The sequence below is a fragment of the Barbatula barbatula genome (genome assembly GCF_947034865.1).
Source record: "Barbatula barbatula genome assembly, chromosome: 1".
Lineage (NCBI taxonomy): Eukaryota > Metazoa > Chordata > Actinopteri > Cypriniformes > Nemacheilidae > Barbatula > Barbatula barbatula.
This window is the reverse complement of record NC_136766.1, coordinates 6,659,208-6,676,040: the sequence shown is the minus strand read 5'-3', so window position 1 is coordinate 6,676,040 and position 16,833 is coordinate 6,659,208. Positions and strand designations below refer to the sequence as shown.

The following is a 16,833-nucleotide window of genomic DNA, read 5'->3' as shown; positions in this document are numbered from 1 at the left end:
GGAACAGGAGGAAATTGTCCATTTATGAGAGCAAAGTCGAACAAACAACCCTAGAAGTCACATCAACAATCTCGACTTCATCTTCATAAACACTGCATGGTGAATATTTTGAAAGTTACTTGATAGTGATCATGTAGACTGTATATTCTAGGAGGTTCTCAGTCCAGTTAACTGATGATTTCTCATCAAAGATTAGAATATATTATCCGGACTATTCCTCCAGTTTTTCATTCAAATCTATATTCTTACCGAGTCAATCAAATGTCTCATTTGTGTCTATTTTTCTCCTAAGCGATTTTAGAAGAAACGTATCAGGCAAAGTTGATGCCGAAATAAAACCTCCAGGGATAAAAGGGCAACGTTTTCCTCTGGATTATGGATTTCCTCTCTTCACCGTAACTGCTATGACATCAAGACATGGAAATACAGCGCGGCACAGTGCGTCAGCAGGTCTTCAGTCATCACCGAGCGATCCTCTCCCCTTGGCCTGAAGGGAACCCCTGAAGAGCCGGTGCAGAGATGCCAGCGCACCTCCTGTTTCCTCTTCCCTGGCCCGGCAGCTCAGTCGTGACACTTTGTACAGGTCACTGATGAAATAACCGCCCCTCTACGCACAGGCCGCGCCCCTGGGGAGTTTAGCCTTCCTATAACCTCTCCGGTTGGCACTCGGATGCAGATCACAGCACACTCCTCAGAAACTCACTCTTCAACATGGCAAGTGTGTGGATGCTGCTGCTTCTGCATAGTTTATTTATGTGCGGTCTGTCTTTGGATACCAAACTGATCAAAGGTAAAATTGTTTGTGGGTTACTAAAATATATTGTTTGTGGAATATTTGCTGTTTGTGACATTTACAAAATTGAAATTTTCACAATTGGTATGTAAAAGAGCATGGTTAGAAATTAATTATATTTACATTTAAGTATTTATATAGGTTGTTGTTTTTTTGCGGAGAAAACCAGACTAAAGGGAACATCTAGGTTATTTGATGCTGGTCAGTTATCTTTGTCTTTCTACGGAAACTAACTAACCGAGGAGATCTTGGTGGTTAAAAAGACTGGTTTGGTAACCAGCACATGGCTTTATGGCATCCTCTTCTCTCCTCAACAAAGATGTGTGCTTTATAATAATAAAAACGTTTAATATTTGTTGCTTTTGACACTTATCTTTTCACATTTTTATGTACTGTAAACGAATGATTGAATTTCTTGTTCTCTCTTTGATGAACAGTGTACCCTAAACAGCACATCCTCGGTGTATTTCAAGCATCCCTGGGAAATGAATACGCGTTCGACGCATCAGCGGCCCGAGATGTTTGCGAGCATCTGGGTGTGACTATTGCAAGCAAAGCCCAAGTGGTGGAATCCCAGAAACGTGGTCTTGAAACATGCAGGTAAAGACAGTGATTTGGTTTTATGTACAGTATATATAATTATAAATATCTACAATTGTACTTTTACAAATTACCTCCATTTTTTTAAATCTCAGGTTTGGGTGGATAGATGAACAAATTGCTGTTGTCCCACGAATTAAGGTCAAGTCGAACTGTGGCAATGGTCAAGTCGGGGTTATCTTGTGGCGGGCAGATGTCAGTAGAAAGTTTGATGTCTTTTGCTTCAATTTAACAGGTAAAACATTTTCCTTAATTTCCTAATTTTATAATCATATGGTTTAAAATCAACTCTCTTGTCTTTAGGGTTGCCAATTAAAAGCATACTCCACCCAAAAATTTTTATTCGGTCATGAATTACTCCCACTATGTTATTCCAAACCTGTATATATCTTTGTTCTGTTCAACAAGAAAGATATTTGGAAAAACGTTAGCAACTGGCATTTCTGGCTACCATAATAGGAAAAATGCTTTCCTGCATTCCTGAAAATATCAACTTGACACAATATTTTTTCCTACGATGGTAGTCGGTGATGTCCCAGAAATCTCAGTTGCTAACTTTTTCCAAATATCCGTCTTTGTGATCATCAGAACAAATACATTTCTACAGGTTTGAAACATCCTGAGGGTTAGTAAAAAATGACCGAATCTTTTCTCTTTTTGATGAACTTTTCTTTTAAGATATCCTGTTTTTATTACAGGTTATAAAATGCCTATATTTCATTATAGGAATACGTTTGTGGTTACTGTCTGACAAATGTGCTGATTTAAATGCGCTTCCTTCCAAGATTCCAAGTGTCACTTGGCATCAAAGCAAGTTGTTAGTGTGCTAAGGAAATGGGAAATTCTGAATGTGACATCATCATAGATTTGTTTCCTAGACGTGTTTAAAGGAAGGTCATGAATAGGATGAATTAGCGAATGTCTGAACTGGGAATACGTCACAGATTTGTTTCGATTGCTGTGTCTTATGTAACAAGCTTATACTGGTTCTGTTTGCAGATTTTGAGATCCAAAATCAGGCCATGACCGCAGATCAAGAGAGCACAGAGAAGCCAATAACAACCACTCCAAAAGCATCCGCATCATCTCCACTCATTCCTATTTCTATTCCTCCTGCCCTCTCTCACAACCCCGCGCCTAAAGACATAGAAGTAGAGAGACATTTGCCTATGAGTGGTACCCCGGCCTCATTTGGCGGTAAGTGATGACTACAGTATAAGCACAGTTTTTGAGCATATATCATCAACACTTACGCATGTTTGTATTTACTGTTTTCTGTTTTTTTGATCCACAGTTGTTCCAGTCGCCGTATTGATCACCGTCACCTTCGCTGTCCTATTGGCTGTATTTCTTGCACTTTATCATTTCAAAATGTAAGTCACTTTAAAAGAAAAAGTGTATTGTACACTCCAAGGAAAGGTGCCAAAAGGTATAATACTACATGCATGTCTCTGTGCCACAGAAACAGAAGATGCCGGATGTTCTGTGATGCTGAGAGGCGGCAGGAGAACATTGAGGTTTGGGAGCACTGCAGTAAAAAAGACCAACAGAAGACACAGGAGGAGAACGATGAAGAAAACAACAACAGCAACAGCAGAAGTTCTCCTGACCGAGACTGAAAGTAGTGCTTTTCTTGCTATTTAACAAAACATGGACGTGTGGAGTGTGTTACCGTTGTGCCAGAATGCTGAAGTTTTAAACAAAATTGCACAGATGTGTTTATTTATATGTGAGCAGTGATTGATGTGTTATTACATGAAATATTTTGTATAGTTTTACTGGGTGTTAGATGTTTAATAATAAAAAATTCCACAATAAATGTAAGTGTTGTTTTGCTCGAGAATGGATGCTTTGATGCTTTGCTCCCTCACACACTGCTCTTCCAGTCCACATTTTCAAAATGTATCGAGTAATAAATATTGGGAAGACCATGGATGGTTGCAACACTTGCATTTCTGTTAGTTATTTTATTTCGAGAATATATTTGAAATAGATTTACAACATTTTGATATAGTATAGTTGCATCTCTAATGATAAACCAAACAGGATTACTTGTCACGGATCATATTTGAATGTAAAAACTGAATGTGTTACACTATTACTCAGTCTCAGTAAGCGTAGTATTCCGAAAATACTGAAAATATTCGCAAACATCTCATGAAATACTATACTGTATAAATGATATTATCGCCAAGTGTGGTCTTATATAGTATTATATATAAGGTACTGATAAAGTAACCTATTTTGTCTTTATGTAAACCTAGATTGAGAAAATGTGCAGATGTATCATATGCTATTCAATGTACACTCTTTAGAAAAGTGCTTAAAAGGTTTCCTCCCATATAAGATGCCATTTATGGTTCTTAATGGAACCATTTAGACCAAAAAGGTTCTGGGCCTTTATTTTTGAGGGTGTATGTCAGCGTGAGAGAGGTAGATTATGTCTGTAACTGTGAAGTCAAAGTAACTTTGTCATTTCAACCGTTTACAGTTTGTACAATGTTTCTTCAGGACCAAGGTGCTATACGAGACATCAAGACACAGTGCAATCAAAGACAAAAAACAGGGTGAAGAACAAGACACAAGCTTGAATGTGCGCATTTCAAAAATCTAAAATAGGTTAAAAAACTATAAATAAAAGGTTGAATAAGAACTAAGCATGAGAAATAAAATACAAAATTAAAATGATTTACATACATTCACATCTCAAATATGATCATATAATACAATACAAATTCCACTGTAAAACAACAGGATTAAGTAAACCATAAAATCAAAAAATATAAAAATCTAGATCCGGGTTAATATAACAAACTTTCATATAGATCACCCTAGAAATTAAAGAGTCATATTTGCATGAATTGATGCAATGCAGGCTGTTTAAGCGATTTGATTTGCTTTTCAGATTTTGTTCCCCTAGGGGTTAAGAAACAGATTTGTTTTGGATGGGATGTGGCTAAATCTGGCAAGGTGGCACAGGGAAGGATCTGTGATGTCACTTCTGGCATATTTATTTCACATCATAACTGCTTTTTTTTTTTAAATAGCCAAGCAGTTCTAAACACTTGCAATGAAGATACAAGCAAGGTACAACTGAACGTGCGTGACTGTACGAGACACAAAAAAGTGAATTTATTAAATAAGAAAACAAACAGAACACGGCATTGTCATTATATATTTTTATATTTATATATTAAATGGCAGTTAAAAAATAATTTGCAATACATACAACAACAAAAAAACTAAATATATTCTGTTTGTCGCTGTGAAAATTTTAACTGTGTATAATCCGCATATTCTTTTGCATATGTTTAGGCACTGCGTTTTCACACAATAAAAAAACATTTAATCCAAACAATATATAATTTTATACAAACATGAATCTACAGTATATCCTACATTCGAGTTGCAACCATGTTTTTTCCATCATGGACAGGACAGTGAATAAAGGAAGATCTGTAGTTCACAGCTCTGATTTGACCGTACATCTTAAACTATTCATATCTCCGAATACACTATGGCTATTTCTTCTAATGTCTGACACTGCAGATTGTTAGAGAAAGCAGAATGACTCAGACATTATTCATTGCCAACATCTTTATATATATTGAACGGACATATTGAACGGAGGATATGACTCATAAATCTCCACAGGGGGTAGGCAGAGCCCCTCTGAAGTAATATCATGTAATACCCATCCTTTTTTGAAAGGCCAACTTAACGTTGAAAACATCGCATATGCAGGCAACAGTGTATGTGCGAAGGCTGGGTAAATCTGAGAAATAAAGCAGGGCAAGTTTATCATAAGTGCATTAAATCCAAGTCCCTGTGCATACAATGCTACTGTATAGAAGAAAGCAACCATGCATGATCACGTTCTGCGAGACTATGTGAAAAAACTACTCTGATCCGTTGACCTCTGATTTTACTGCATCCACAAGGAAACTGAGTTCATTACACAGCGTCTCGTGCCTGTAGGCCATGCGGATCTGGGCGACGTTCGTCCGCCGAATGTCGTTTCCCTCAGGGCCTTCCTTCAGATAATTTGCCCCGATGAAGTGCTTTTTGTCCTGTTGAAAGAGCGAAGACACTTTAGTGCTGTGCTTTTGAAATATTTGCATAAATGAATAAGAGAGCACTACCTCATGGGAAAGGCCACTCTGTAAGACGCTGTTCCTGGCGATCTCGCACACGTCACATGTGCTTAGCTTCCAGAGCTGGGCTGCGATGGCATACTCCTCCATCAAAGCCTCCTGCAGTATGCGGTACACAAAACAATTAAAGGGTAAGTAGATATGAAGCCACCGAATGTGTGACTTTAAAGTCACCGTGAAACAGAAGATGCGATTGTCTTCCTTTACGCATCGTGACGTGTATCCTGAGTGAAACGGCTTCTGATATTAGTAAAAAATGTAGGGTGGGCTACATTCCCTTCCCTATTCCATTGGTTTGTTGCATGTTGGGCATGCGGCGGAGGGATAAAAATGCCTGGCCCTGTAAACATCGTTTTAAATCGAAAGGATCGGCGGAGTTCACACCCTCCCTAACTGTAACACTACAGGAAAAAAATACAGAATTTGTAATTCTAAAGCGTTTGCTGATGAATGATAAATCACTGACAGCCAATATAAATCCACCAAACTTTGAAAAAAAATGTAACTGGAGTGTGTGAGCTCAGAGTAAACAATGTTATCGTCCATTGATGGGGACACAGATATCTTAGTTATACGTATAGGAGCGGCTTGGCATGACTTAGGACATTCATGCGATTATGGGATGGTTGTGTGTCTGACCTTTGTGTAGTGGAACTGCAAAGGGTCATCAGTGGAGAGAGACACGCACAGACCCTTATGTAGAAACTCCCTTAAGGGGCTCTTGGAGTATTCCAGAAACAGACTGTTGTTACTCAGAGGAGACATGGCAATGGGCACTTGAGCAAGATAATACAGGTACTGCAGCACAGGACTCTAAGAAAAAACACACATGTGCCCACACACACAGACGTTATCTTTGACAGAATTCATCTACCGATACACATGTTCATATTAAAGGAGCAGTTCAACCAAGAGTTTAAAATCTGACATGCATTACACAGTGTAACAAATTGTTGTTTCGCCCGACGTTTTTATAGTTCTTATACAATGATGTGGCGCTAATTATTGTGGTAATATTCATTTTCATTCATTAGCATCAATGTTTTAACGTAAGTCAATTTTGAGCTTATATCATTAACTTCAATTTTTCTATAAATAAACAAAGACTGAACAAAGTTTCATTTTAAAAATTATTTTCTGGACATTTCTGTAGCAAAGGGAAGGTGGGATGAAGCGATAATGGGTCTGGAACTTGGTTCGTGAGGACTACATTAGTCATAAAAGACAAAAAACATCCAATTTTCTCATTTTTAGGAACTGTTGTTTTGAGCTCAGTGTTTTGACAGTACCTTGTCATTTCTGCGTACGAAAGATAATACTGAAATGTATAAGTGTGAGAAAATATTTTTGTTTTGTGAGTTCTGTACCATCAATGTAAAAAAAATATTAGTTCGTTTTCGGCTTTACATTCACACACAGCAACATTACACACTGCCTGAAATGTAATTTTAAGGACATAGTATTGAAAAGGCGTTTTTGCACGCAGCTGTTTTTGCGACTGACCGTATTGCTGATGCATTTATAGGAGTTTCCTCTTGATACACAAACTTTATGGGTGGAGAGTATTTAAATACAAAATGTGATTTACTTTGGTTTGCGCTATATTTGTGGCATTATTTAACTTTAAAAAAGCATGTCTAAAACCCTATTCTAATTTCTTAGTCTTAGTAGATTGCGTGTGTCAATATGGGAATGAGATACTGCACATTGTAAATCACTGGCAGAATTGTTTTTTACTGCGCTCTCACGCTATTTTGCCTTGTTTTGCAAATCTGGCCCCTTATTCCTTTTCGTGTGGAAATTCGCCATGCAAGACTGTGAATAGCTTGATCTAATTTACCTTCTTGAGGTTTAAGCCATGGGAGATGTTGTCTGCGGTGAGGAAAGCTGAAACCAGGTGGGTGATTGAACCAGCTTCACCACAGTGAGGACGAAATTGAAAGGTACTAAGGCCACGTTCCCTGTGACAAAATAACAAAGAAAGCTGAATTTATTTATCAAGTGAGGAGATAAAGCCGTTTGGCCTAAACAACATTTCACAATATCCCAGTTGTAACCCGATGAGTGTTTTTTTACAAGCATTTTTAAGCCATTCCTTGAACAGACATCATGTAGCACATACTTCCTGAGATTGTTGAGCACCATGATGTTGGCATACATGTGGAAGAGGTAGTAGCTATAGGGTGGGTTATCATCTGTGGTCCACTGCTCAGGTTTGGGGCTCCTGAAAGAGAACATGTGATCGCTGTGCTTGGATTCATCATCCACACTGTCAAAGCCAGTCACCTGAGAAAAAGAGACATCCCTGACACTGTTTATGACTGAGCCACGGGACAAGTCGGGTAAAGTAAACTCTCCCCAACAGATCTAAAGAGACGTTTCAATGAATACAGTTCAATAAATATTGATTGATCATATGATCTGAATTTCTTAAAAGCAACCTGTGTGTGTATTTTCTGAGATGATAATTTTCTGACCTAAGAGAACAGACATCAATTTGTGCTGAAGGATTTTAACTTCCAATAACTGCTTTAAAGAAATTCAGATCCTACAATCTATAAATGTAGTTTATAGTTTAGTTATTTTTAAGTGCAAATTTTCCAAAACTGCATTGATTTGAAAAAAAAAACCATGTTAAATATTTCTATTATCAACCAATAAACTTACATATTTTAGAAATACGTGGAGCTCTTTGTGCTTCTGGGGGTTCACTGTAGCTTCAAAGAGAGGAAGGAAAATGTTCTCTAGTATCTTGGCAAAATTGGGAACCAGCTTACGTGATTTGAAAATGTCACTGAAAGAAATCATAACAGAGCATATTTGTGAGACAACATAGACTATTTCCGAAACCAAAAAATAAAACATCCTCTTAAAGCTGCAATTTATAATGTTTGCCTCTCAATTGCCATCTTTGTTTGAAGGTTATTTTATGTATTAAGAGTATCTTTAAAGTGTCAAACTATACAGTGATATCAAATCGACATTTCCCGTAATATCTTATTTCAATTTTAAATCATTATTTTAAACTTTCCATTGTAAATCAGGTGCAAGGAAAGGAGACAGTTCTGAGCACTGTTTTTATGTATACTTGCAAACTAACTTTGTTGATTTTAATCAATACAACGTTTAAAAAATTTACAAAACTTACTAAATTCTTGGCACCTGAATGACCCAGTGCATGTTTGGAGAGTACATTTTGTGCTGAATGAACCAATTCGAGAGGCTTTGCCACTCCTCAGGTGAACGTCCGTAGATGGACAGTCGCGGTTCAGCGTGCTGATACTTGCTCTCCTCCAGATTATGCGCTACCTCCTAAAAAGGCAAGGACGTAAGCAAGACTCTTAGATGAGTATCATATTTAGGCGCTTTTTGACACAATTGATTTGAGGTTTGACGTTTGTAACAACAAAATAGCATAATACCTTGATCAAGCGTGCAAAATACTCCCCCTTGATGTAGTTGTCAGCCTTTAAGTAGATTTCACGCAGCTCACTGGCGCCTACCGGATTGTATTTGGAGTTGAATTTGTCAAAGCGGTGAAATGTTTGCCTGCCCTGTGAATACAGGAAAAAAAACTAAAGCGATACAGTTCACAATAACACAAAGACAAAGTAACGTTACTTACGGCATGAACATCTAAGGAGTCCACAGTGAGGTCATAAGGGTCCATGTTCAAGTTGTTAAACACTTGTTTGAGAGTTAGTTTCTGCCCTGCCTTCTCCAGCACAACCCTGTCCGCATCAGAATTATATGTGGTTTGGATGAAATTAAGGAGGTGCTTTTGGTTCATACAGGCCGCTGCGTGGATGTGCGTGTCTACCTGTAAGCAGGCATGCCTGTTTAGGCGACAAGGGAAATCACATCTACAAGTACTTTAGTGTGTACGAAATCATACCTTCCTGACATTGTAGAAATCTCTGTGAGGAACGCGCTTGTGTTCCTTCAGTTCCGCCATTTCGTTTAACATTTCATGGAGGTAAAACTTTGATCCAAGAAAGTTCAGTCGTCTATGGCAGTAGGTCTTACTGTTGAAAAAGGAAACGCATTTAGCATTACTTCAGGTTTGCAAAAATGGATGATGTCAGTGGACGTTGGGAGGCTTACGTAGGCCCATCCATGATCATGGCGAGCACATGACTCATGTCTATGGCAAACGTCTCCAGGTCTGGGTAAGGCAGACAGTGTGGTTTGTTCATGCTCAGAGCTTCATTGTTTTCATATACATAAATGATGCCATCCTTCATCTTCAATTGATAGTTGAGGTTCTCTGGAATATTCTCCATGCTGTATGGATCCTCTCCCTCACCGGGGCAAGGGCAGATATCTGTCAAGAGCAGGCAAGTTCACAATGCTGAAAACACCAAAATACAATGGTTTATTCTGGTTTTGGTAATGTTGGATCATCTTGTGAATATAACATGCAAACATAGATTCTCAAAAAAACGAAAACCAGTATGACTTTCTCTATTCTGCAGAACACAAAAGCTGCACACATCTGACTATCAGTGTTTTCTCTTTTCATTCACCACTAATGAAACTCATTACTACCACTCTAGGATCAACAGTGCATCTTACTCTTGTACGCTCTTTAAAACCATCTCTGCTTTCCTTTGTCCAACTGCCCCCCTACCTATGTCAGCTTTAACAGCTGATGATTAAAACAAAACAACTGCCATTAGCAGCCAGTTCTCTACACCGCCTCCTCACAAATGTGTCCTAACATCTGACACCCACACACTCCCCTCAATATCTCTACTATCTGAAGCTAACGTTTCTAAGGTCATCCTCTCTAACCGCCCACTAGATACCATCCATCTCATTCAGGCTGTCGCTCCATCAGTTGTCACTACTCTCACCCATATTATCAACACCTCTCTCCACACTGGAACATTTCCTACAGCTTTTAAGGAGGTCCGCATAACCCCATGGAGCGGTGTGGTCTCTGAGTCTCAACATCTCACTATTGGGGTACCCCAGGGCTCGGTGCATGGACCACTGCTCTTTTCAATATATATATGGCGTATCTACAATCGGTTATTCGGAAACATGGCTTTTCCTATCACTGCTATACAGATGACACACAACACCACTTTTCCTTACAGCCAGACGATCCAACAGTATCTGCTCTCATCTTTGCATGCCTGAGTGATATTTCACAGTGGATGAAAGACCATCACTTGCAACTGAACCTTGCAAAGACTGAACTGCTGGTGATGTCGGCTGACCCAAAGATTCATCACAACCTTTCCATTGAACTAGGTTCATCAGCCATTTCACCTTCAAGGAAAGCCAGGAACATTGGAGTAGTAATTGATGATCAGCTAAGCTTCACGGATCATGTTTCCAGCACAACTCAGTTATGTAGATATATCCTGTACAACATTAGGAAAATTAGACCTTTCCTATCAGAGTATGCTACGCAAATCCTGTTACAAGCCCTAGTCCTGTGCAGACTGGACTATTGTAAAGCTTTCCTGACTGGTCATCCAGCTTGCACAACCAAACCTCTGCAAGAGGTCTTTAAGATTGGTCTTTAATTATCCGAAGAGAGCACACGTTTCACATGTGGACCAGGGTAGTCGCGTCGGCAACCAGCACCCCATTACAAATGTTTAAAAACAATTATTCTCCCTCATACTGTTCCAAACCTTTACAATTACAACACACACAAAACATATTTGAGAAACGTCTCAGCGGTTACGTGTCAATACAATGGATGTAAGGCAAGTACTGTTTGGTTAGAAACGTCCTTCAAAATATCTTCTTTTGTGTTCTGTAGAATAAAAAAAGTCCTTCTGGTTTGAAATGACATGCAGGGGAATAAATGATGAAAGAATTCTCATTGTGGGGTGAACTATCCAATGTTTTTAACTGTATAAGCTCACATGACTTAATGTTGAATTCTTGGAAACAAACAAAAATAGACACAGACAGACATTCCACTGCAATGTTGACAGAAGCTAAAATAAATCTAAACAGAATATAATTAGTCTCTACGTCAAGTCTGGTTTTTATGACGCATATACAAACCTGGAAGAATTTCATCCTCTTCTCTCCACGTTTCATTTGCTGCAATACACAAAAACTGTGTGGTGGTCCGCGGAAAGCAGTGATATGCCAGTTTTGAGTATTTTTCTCGAATAAATAAAGCTTTCAGGAGACTTTTAGCTGCTTGCTCATAGTCCTCGACGGTTATCTGCAAATGCACAGTGATTGAGAAGGGTCAGTTTTATCACCAGCTGTTAAAGAAATTATAAGACTATTTTCAGAGAGCATCGATTTATATGAATACACACCCCTGCACAGTAGTCCCCACTGATGATCACTCTTTGGAACTCTGGGAGTTCTTGTGGAATCAAGGGGCAAGAAGACCCAGGAGCCACAGGGGGCATCACCACACCCTGCACTCTTTCTGTACTTAATGGGATTTGGAGTGACATGGACTGGGATCGAATAATCTGAAAATTCTTCTTCCTATAAGGATTAAAATGAAGTTGTGTGAGAGAAATTGATACAGGAAAATATCATAACATGAAGTAAACATGATTCTTTTTCATCCTTTACTAACCCATTGCATCCTTCACTAGTCATTTCAAATTTGTACGACTTTCTGCAGAACACAAAGAAGATATTTTGAAAAATGTAATGGCAGAACAACAATGGCCCTCATTGTTTTCCATTCCATGGATACTGTGACATTTCTCAAAATACCTTCTTTTGTGGTCCACAGAAGAGAGTTAGTCACATATGGGAGCATTACATCCCATTTACACCAGAGAATAAGGCATCCGTCACGTCACGTCGCGCCATAGTTATAATGTGATCTATTGTCTTTTGTGCGGTGTTGACAGGGTGTTAGAATAAAATGAGGTTGCATTACAGAATTTTTGGGGGGGGTCCAAGGACCAATGATGCTAACCGTTTGGCACTTTCTTCAGACTGTTGTTCAGCCAGTTCCCGGAGCAGCTCCCTCTGTTTGGCCTCCTGCATGCCGATGGGACAGTCCTCAGGGACCGTGTACAAGGACAGGGCATCTTTAATTTCCTCTTCCTTGAGTGCCGAGGCATACACCTTCTCCGCCAGCAGACGGACCTCCTCATCCACATCACTTAAAGCAATCTTTGGAAACTGGCGAGGCATATCTATTCAAAAGGACATTACGTGGTTACGTTTGGTTGCTAATAATGTCATCTTCCAAAGCCACAAACATGTCCATGTAAAATGAGGTCAAGTTAAAAGCAAACAAACTTTCTAAATATGTTATACCCCGCCACACAGTTGCTGTCAGTGCTCCAAGGCCTTTGATATACGTTTTGCGGCTCGCATCAACAAGCTTGTTATAAATAGTCCTTGGATGCCACGTGCATTTCCAAGCTATTGCTATTGGCCTATAAAGTCGGTCTATAGGCCAGTGCACAGCTGTGAGTGTGAGTGTGGACAGATCAAGTGTCTGAGCTACTGGTTTGTGTTGATCCGTATTCCCTATATAACTGTTAGGAGCAGGGCCCGTCAAATGTTATCCTGGTCGAGAACTTGTATCTATAACAGTGGCGGTCAGCTGTGTAACCAGAGGTGCAACTGACTGAAAACAAATAGGTGGAAAAGGTGCCATGATGTATCGATTGAGAAATAAAACTATGATAAATTTGACCACTACAGATTCTTAAAGGGATAGCTCATAGCTCACCAACAATGACAATCGTTTCATCATTTTATCACCCTCATGTCAACCTTTATGACTTTTTTTCTTCTGCAGAACGCAGAAGATGATATTTTGAAGAACGCCAGTAACCAAATAACATTGGTTGACACGCCCAATACATTTCTTTTGTAAATATGTCATACAGAACATGAAGAGGGAATATATGTTTTTTTTAGATAAACTATCCCTTTAAAGGGACAATGCACCCTAAAATAAAAGTTCGGTCATCATTTACTCATCCTCGAGTTGTTCCAAATCTGTATAAATGTCTTTGTTCTGCTAAACACATATGAAGATATCTCTAAGAATGTCAGTAACTAAACAGATCTCATCCCCCATTGACTCCCATAGCATTTATTTTCCTACCATGGCAGTAAATGGGGGATGAGATCTGTTTGGTTACTGACAATATTACAAATACTCTCCTTAGTGTTCAGCGCAACAAATACATTTGTGCAGGCAGGGTGAGTAAATGATGACAGAATTGTTATTTTGGGTGAAATCTCCCTTTAAGTACTCCTATTTCCATGTTACATTGACAATCACAGCTACACATACGATGCCTCTGTTCTTACCTTCAGCCCCCGACACCGCCATCTCAGGTCCGGCTGTTCTTAAGCATCCGCACTTCAAATATATGTTACTGTGTATACGTTTGACCGTCTGTGTGTGTGATGTGGGCCATGTCCAGTGGCGCTCTGGCAAACTGTTGTTGTTTGAATTCAGTTTTGTTTTCTTGAGTGTGTCCCTCTCTCTATTTTAGGAGGCCAAAAGCCTCCCGTCCGCAGAGCTACTAATCCTTCGACTGTGTCAACAGCGCCTGTCAACAAAAAGCAATCCCAGACAAACGAGACGAGACTTTACTCCATCTCCCCAAACCGTCTCATACATACAAACCTGACTTTTGGATTTACTGTTTTGTCAAATCCACCATTACGTTCTAACAAACTAAGCTTCAAAACCCAACAGCCCATGTGAGCGGAATGTGGCCAGGACAGCGGATCTGTTGACTGGCGCTTCCTGGCATCTCTCACCCCCCAGCGCTGACCTTGCTTCAAGCACGTATCATTTCAGCCGAAGATAAACAATCCCATCGGCTATTAACAGAGCTTCAAGTGGGACACCATGTCAATTATTCTAGAGGTAATCACCCCTGAAACCGATGCTGTGTTGACAGAACAAGAGGTGTTCTTGTGGTTCCAGTATAGGGGGGCATGCCCTGTATCTATTTATCTCACATACATTTAAATCCGCAGAATAAAAATCCCATCGTCTCAACTGCTTGAGAAACAAGCAGAAACACATTCACACACACATAGACAATACGGCTGGTATGAGAGGAAGTATGTTCACCTGATCTGACTGACAAGCCTTATAGTCTTGTGACAGCTGATTTGAGCTCATCCGTCCAGACTCCTGTTTGTCTACAGAAAAGCACTCAATGGTCTGACCTGAGAATATGAGACTGGTCACATGAGCACCTGACAATCCTGGTGGTGTGGGTATTCTTACAAGGCGATTTAACAAAAGAACAAGGTTGATTTGACAGGAAGTAGCTTGAATAGATCCTTATCTCGTACTCTCGCCATTTTATCGATCAGAGGGAGTATTCTTCCGAGGGAACTGTGTGGTGCAAAGCTTTATGGGAGATTGATGCGTTACAGGCAGGTCTTAATGGCCACCGAGTCTGGATCTGTAATATAATCTGCACAGGGTCGGTAAATGCTTATGTAAATAATGAACGATGAACACAGTTTTCTTACACCTGTGGGTCTATTTGATGTCCCAGAAATACTCTGTCATGGTGTGGAATACACACATCAGAGAGAGAGAGAGAGAGAAAGAGAAAGAGAAAGAGAGAGAGAGAGAGAGAGAGAGAGAGAGAGAGAGAGAGAGAGAGAGAGAGAGAGAGAGAGAGAGAGAGAGAGAGTTAAATTAATAAGTGTATAAAAAACCGAGGGCATTAGAATGACTTACCCTTGCTTAAACAGGGGCTGGAGATCTGCTTCACTATAGGGTTATGAAATTTTCGCATCTTATGTGTTCAGGCCTGGACAGAGAGATGATGATGACGATGATGCATCAGAATGTGCAGTACATTAGCAACGATGTCGCAAATAAAACATGATTCAGGTTGAAGTTCCAACAGTAACGTTATCGCAACAGATGCCATGTTAAGATGTTGAAAACCACAGATCAAGGGCTGCCAAATGCTACCAGAATTATAAGCTCGCTGTCGTATGCAGACAAAACCTCTTGACCTTTAAAGAACGAACGTCCAGTATGACGAGAAATGAACGCGGTACGTGCGTCATTGAGATAAAGCAACTATTGTTGATTTCAAATCGGATAAATGTTAACGATCGTATCGAAACACTTACCCGAGCTCAGATCTGTTAGAAATCCGCGTCCTTCCTGCTGCCAGACTGCGATTATGAAACCTTAACCTACAAAGATGTCCAGGGGAAAAAGGGAAAGCAACTTGCTCATTTCTGCCTCCTAGTGACGCTCGATATATATACACACACAACGAACGTCGACTCGAGGCTCCTGAACACGAACAGTGACGTGCGGGCATGTCATTTATTGCCGAGATGAATGTAAACATTAGCATGGCACAATATTGACGCTTATAACGCCATAATAAGTATTTTAAAATAATATCAGCCAAACTACTTGGCGCATGCGTAATGCGTAGGAAAACAGTGCTGCGCCAAAGAAAGCGCTCTTTTGGTTTTAATAAAGCACAAGTAATACTACAATAAAACGAACCGTCGCTCCTTCCGTGCGGCATTTTTAACGCTAGGAGGTCACGCGGTGATATTTACCTTCGCTGCGGGTCAAAGTTCACCAAACTTGAACTTGGTTAAACTTGCGTTTTCTGCGTTCATGGCAGGCTAGCAGAGCAAACGAGCACAGTTGCTTGACCGCATAGTTATATTTCTGAGGCCACTGCTATTCCCTGATGTAACTGTTTTTAAGGGTTAAAATGTTGTCGTGCAAAAGCAAAACGTTCTGTAGTGTTTATAAATGGGATCAACCGTTAGTTGTGACCGGTCTGTTTTGCTTTCGTTTGGACGATGTATGACTTGCGCGCAGACACAAACCCAAACGTCACATGTGTTAACTGTTTCAGCACCCGGGCGCTTTAAACGAGCGCTGTCAATCAAATGAATGAAGGAACAGCTCCACGTAACGGAGACACAAAGCTACTGTGAGTGGATTTCTGCGGATACTTTGAAAACGCAGATGCTTATAAAATCGAGTGATGTGCGATAAGTAGAAAATAGTCAGTTCTGTTATTTTAAACGAGTTTAAAACTGGCCTTAAAGGGACAGTTCGCCCCGAAATGGAAATTCTGTCATTATTTGCTCACACTCAAGTTGTGCCAAATCTGTATTAATTTACTAATGAACACAAACAACGATATTCGGAAGAATGTTTGTCATTTTCAGGGTTACTACCACAGTAGATATTTTTTGGTTTGTTTGGTGTAGTTTTGTGTAGTGTAGTGTAGTTTAGTTTAGTTTAGTTTTGTGTAGTTTATTTTTGTGTAGTACAGTCGTGTAGTGTATTGTAGTTTT

The 16,833-nt window shown here is 39.7% G+C and overlaps 2 protein-coding genes across 4 annotated transcripts; one reads left to right on the top strand and one right to left on the bottom strand.

Annotated features, from left to right (window-relative positions):
- Nucleotides 1–124: 124 nt before the first annotated feature.
- On the top strand, nucleotides 125–3,572 carry lyve1a (lymphatic vessel endothelial hyaluronic receptor 1a). Of its 2 annotated transcripts, none has more exons than XM_079469108.1 (6): nucleotides 125–790; nucleotides 1,231–1,393; nucleotides 1,489–1,628; nucleotides 2,393–2,590; nucleotides 2,688–2,766; nucleotides 2,856–3,572. In XM_079469108.1, the coding sequence occupies exons 1-6, from the start codon at nucleotides 712–714 to the stop codon at nucleotides 3,010–3,012; spliced, it is 816 nt and encodes a 271-aa protein (XP_079325234.1). In that variant the 5' UTR covers nucleotides 125–711; the 3' UTR covers nucleotides 3,013–3,572. The 2 variants fall into 2 exon arrangements, with proteins under 2 accessions (XP_079325234.1, XP_079325235.1); XM_079469109.1 differs by having other exon boundaries at nucleotides 671–790; nucleotides 2,862–3,335.
- Nucleotides 3,573–4,389: 817 nt separating this feature from the next.
- ampd3a (adenosine monophosphate deaminase 3a) lies at nucleotides 4,390–16,369 on the bottom strand. 2 transcript variants are annotated; one of them, XM_079469088.1, is made up of 17 exons: nucleotides 16,078–16,369; nucleotides 15,631–15,696; nucleotides 15,227–15,299; nucleotides 12,467–12,689; nucleotides 11,844–12,021; nucleotides 11,578–11,743; nucleotides 9,652–9,871; nucleotides 9,443–9,572; nucleotides 9,173–9,367; nucleotides 8,970–9,101; nucleotides 8,696–8,859; nucleotides 8,215–8,341; nucleotides 7,670–7,833; nucleotides 7,388–7,508; nucleotides 6,187–6,360; nucleotides 5,536–5,646; nucleotides 4,390–5,463 (listed from the first exon to the last, which is right to left on the bottom strand). In XM_079469088.1, exons 3-17 carry the CDS (start codon nucleotides 15,282–15,284, stop codon nucleotides 5,293–5,295), a joined length of 2,334 nt encoding a protein of 777 aa, XP_079325214.1. In that variant the 5' UTR covers nucleotides 15,285–15,299; nucleotides 15,631–15,696; nucleotides 16,078–16,369; the 3' UTR covers nucleotides 4,390–5,292. The 2 variants fall into 2 exon arrangements, with proteins under 2 accessions (XP_079325214.1, XP_079325215.1); XM_079469089.1 differs by lacking the exon at nucleotides 16,078–16,369 and adding an exon at nucleotides 13,825–14,069 and having other exon boundaries at nucleotides 15,631–15,737.
- Between the last annotated feature and the right edge of the window lie 464 nt (nucleotides 16,370–16,833).

Bases quoted from the DNA above. Each gene is read 5' to 3' on its own strand.
- ampd3a (XM_079469088.1), bottom strand. From the start codon at position 15,284: ATGCGAAAATTTCATAACCCTATAGTGAAGCAGATCTCCAGCCCCTGT. The intron at 11,744-11,843 runs GTGTGTATTCAT...GTGCATTTGCAG, and splicing joins GTGGGGACTACTGTGCAGGG to ATAACCGTCGAGGACTATGA. The intron at 9,872-11,577 runs GTTTGTATATGC...TGCTCTTGACAG, and splicing joins AGAGGATGAAATTCTTCCAG to ATATCTGCCCTTGCCCCGGT.
- lyve1a (XM_079469108.1), top strand. From the start codon at position 712: ATGGCAAGTGTGTGGATGCTGCTGCTTCTGCATAGTTTATTTATGTGC. The intron at 791-1,230 runs GTAAAATTGTTT...TTTGATGAACAG, and splicing joins GGATACCAAACTGATCAAAG to TGTACCCTAAACAGCACATC. The intron at 2,591-2,687 runs GTAAGTGATGAC...TTTGATCCACAG, and splicing joins TACCCCGGCCTCATTTGGCG to TTGTTCCAGTCGCCGTATTG.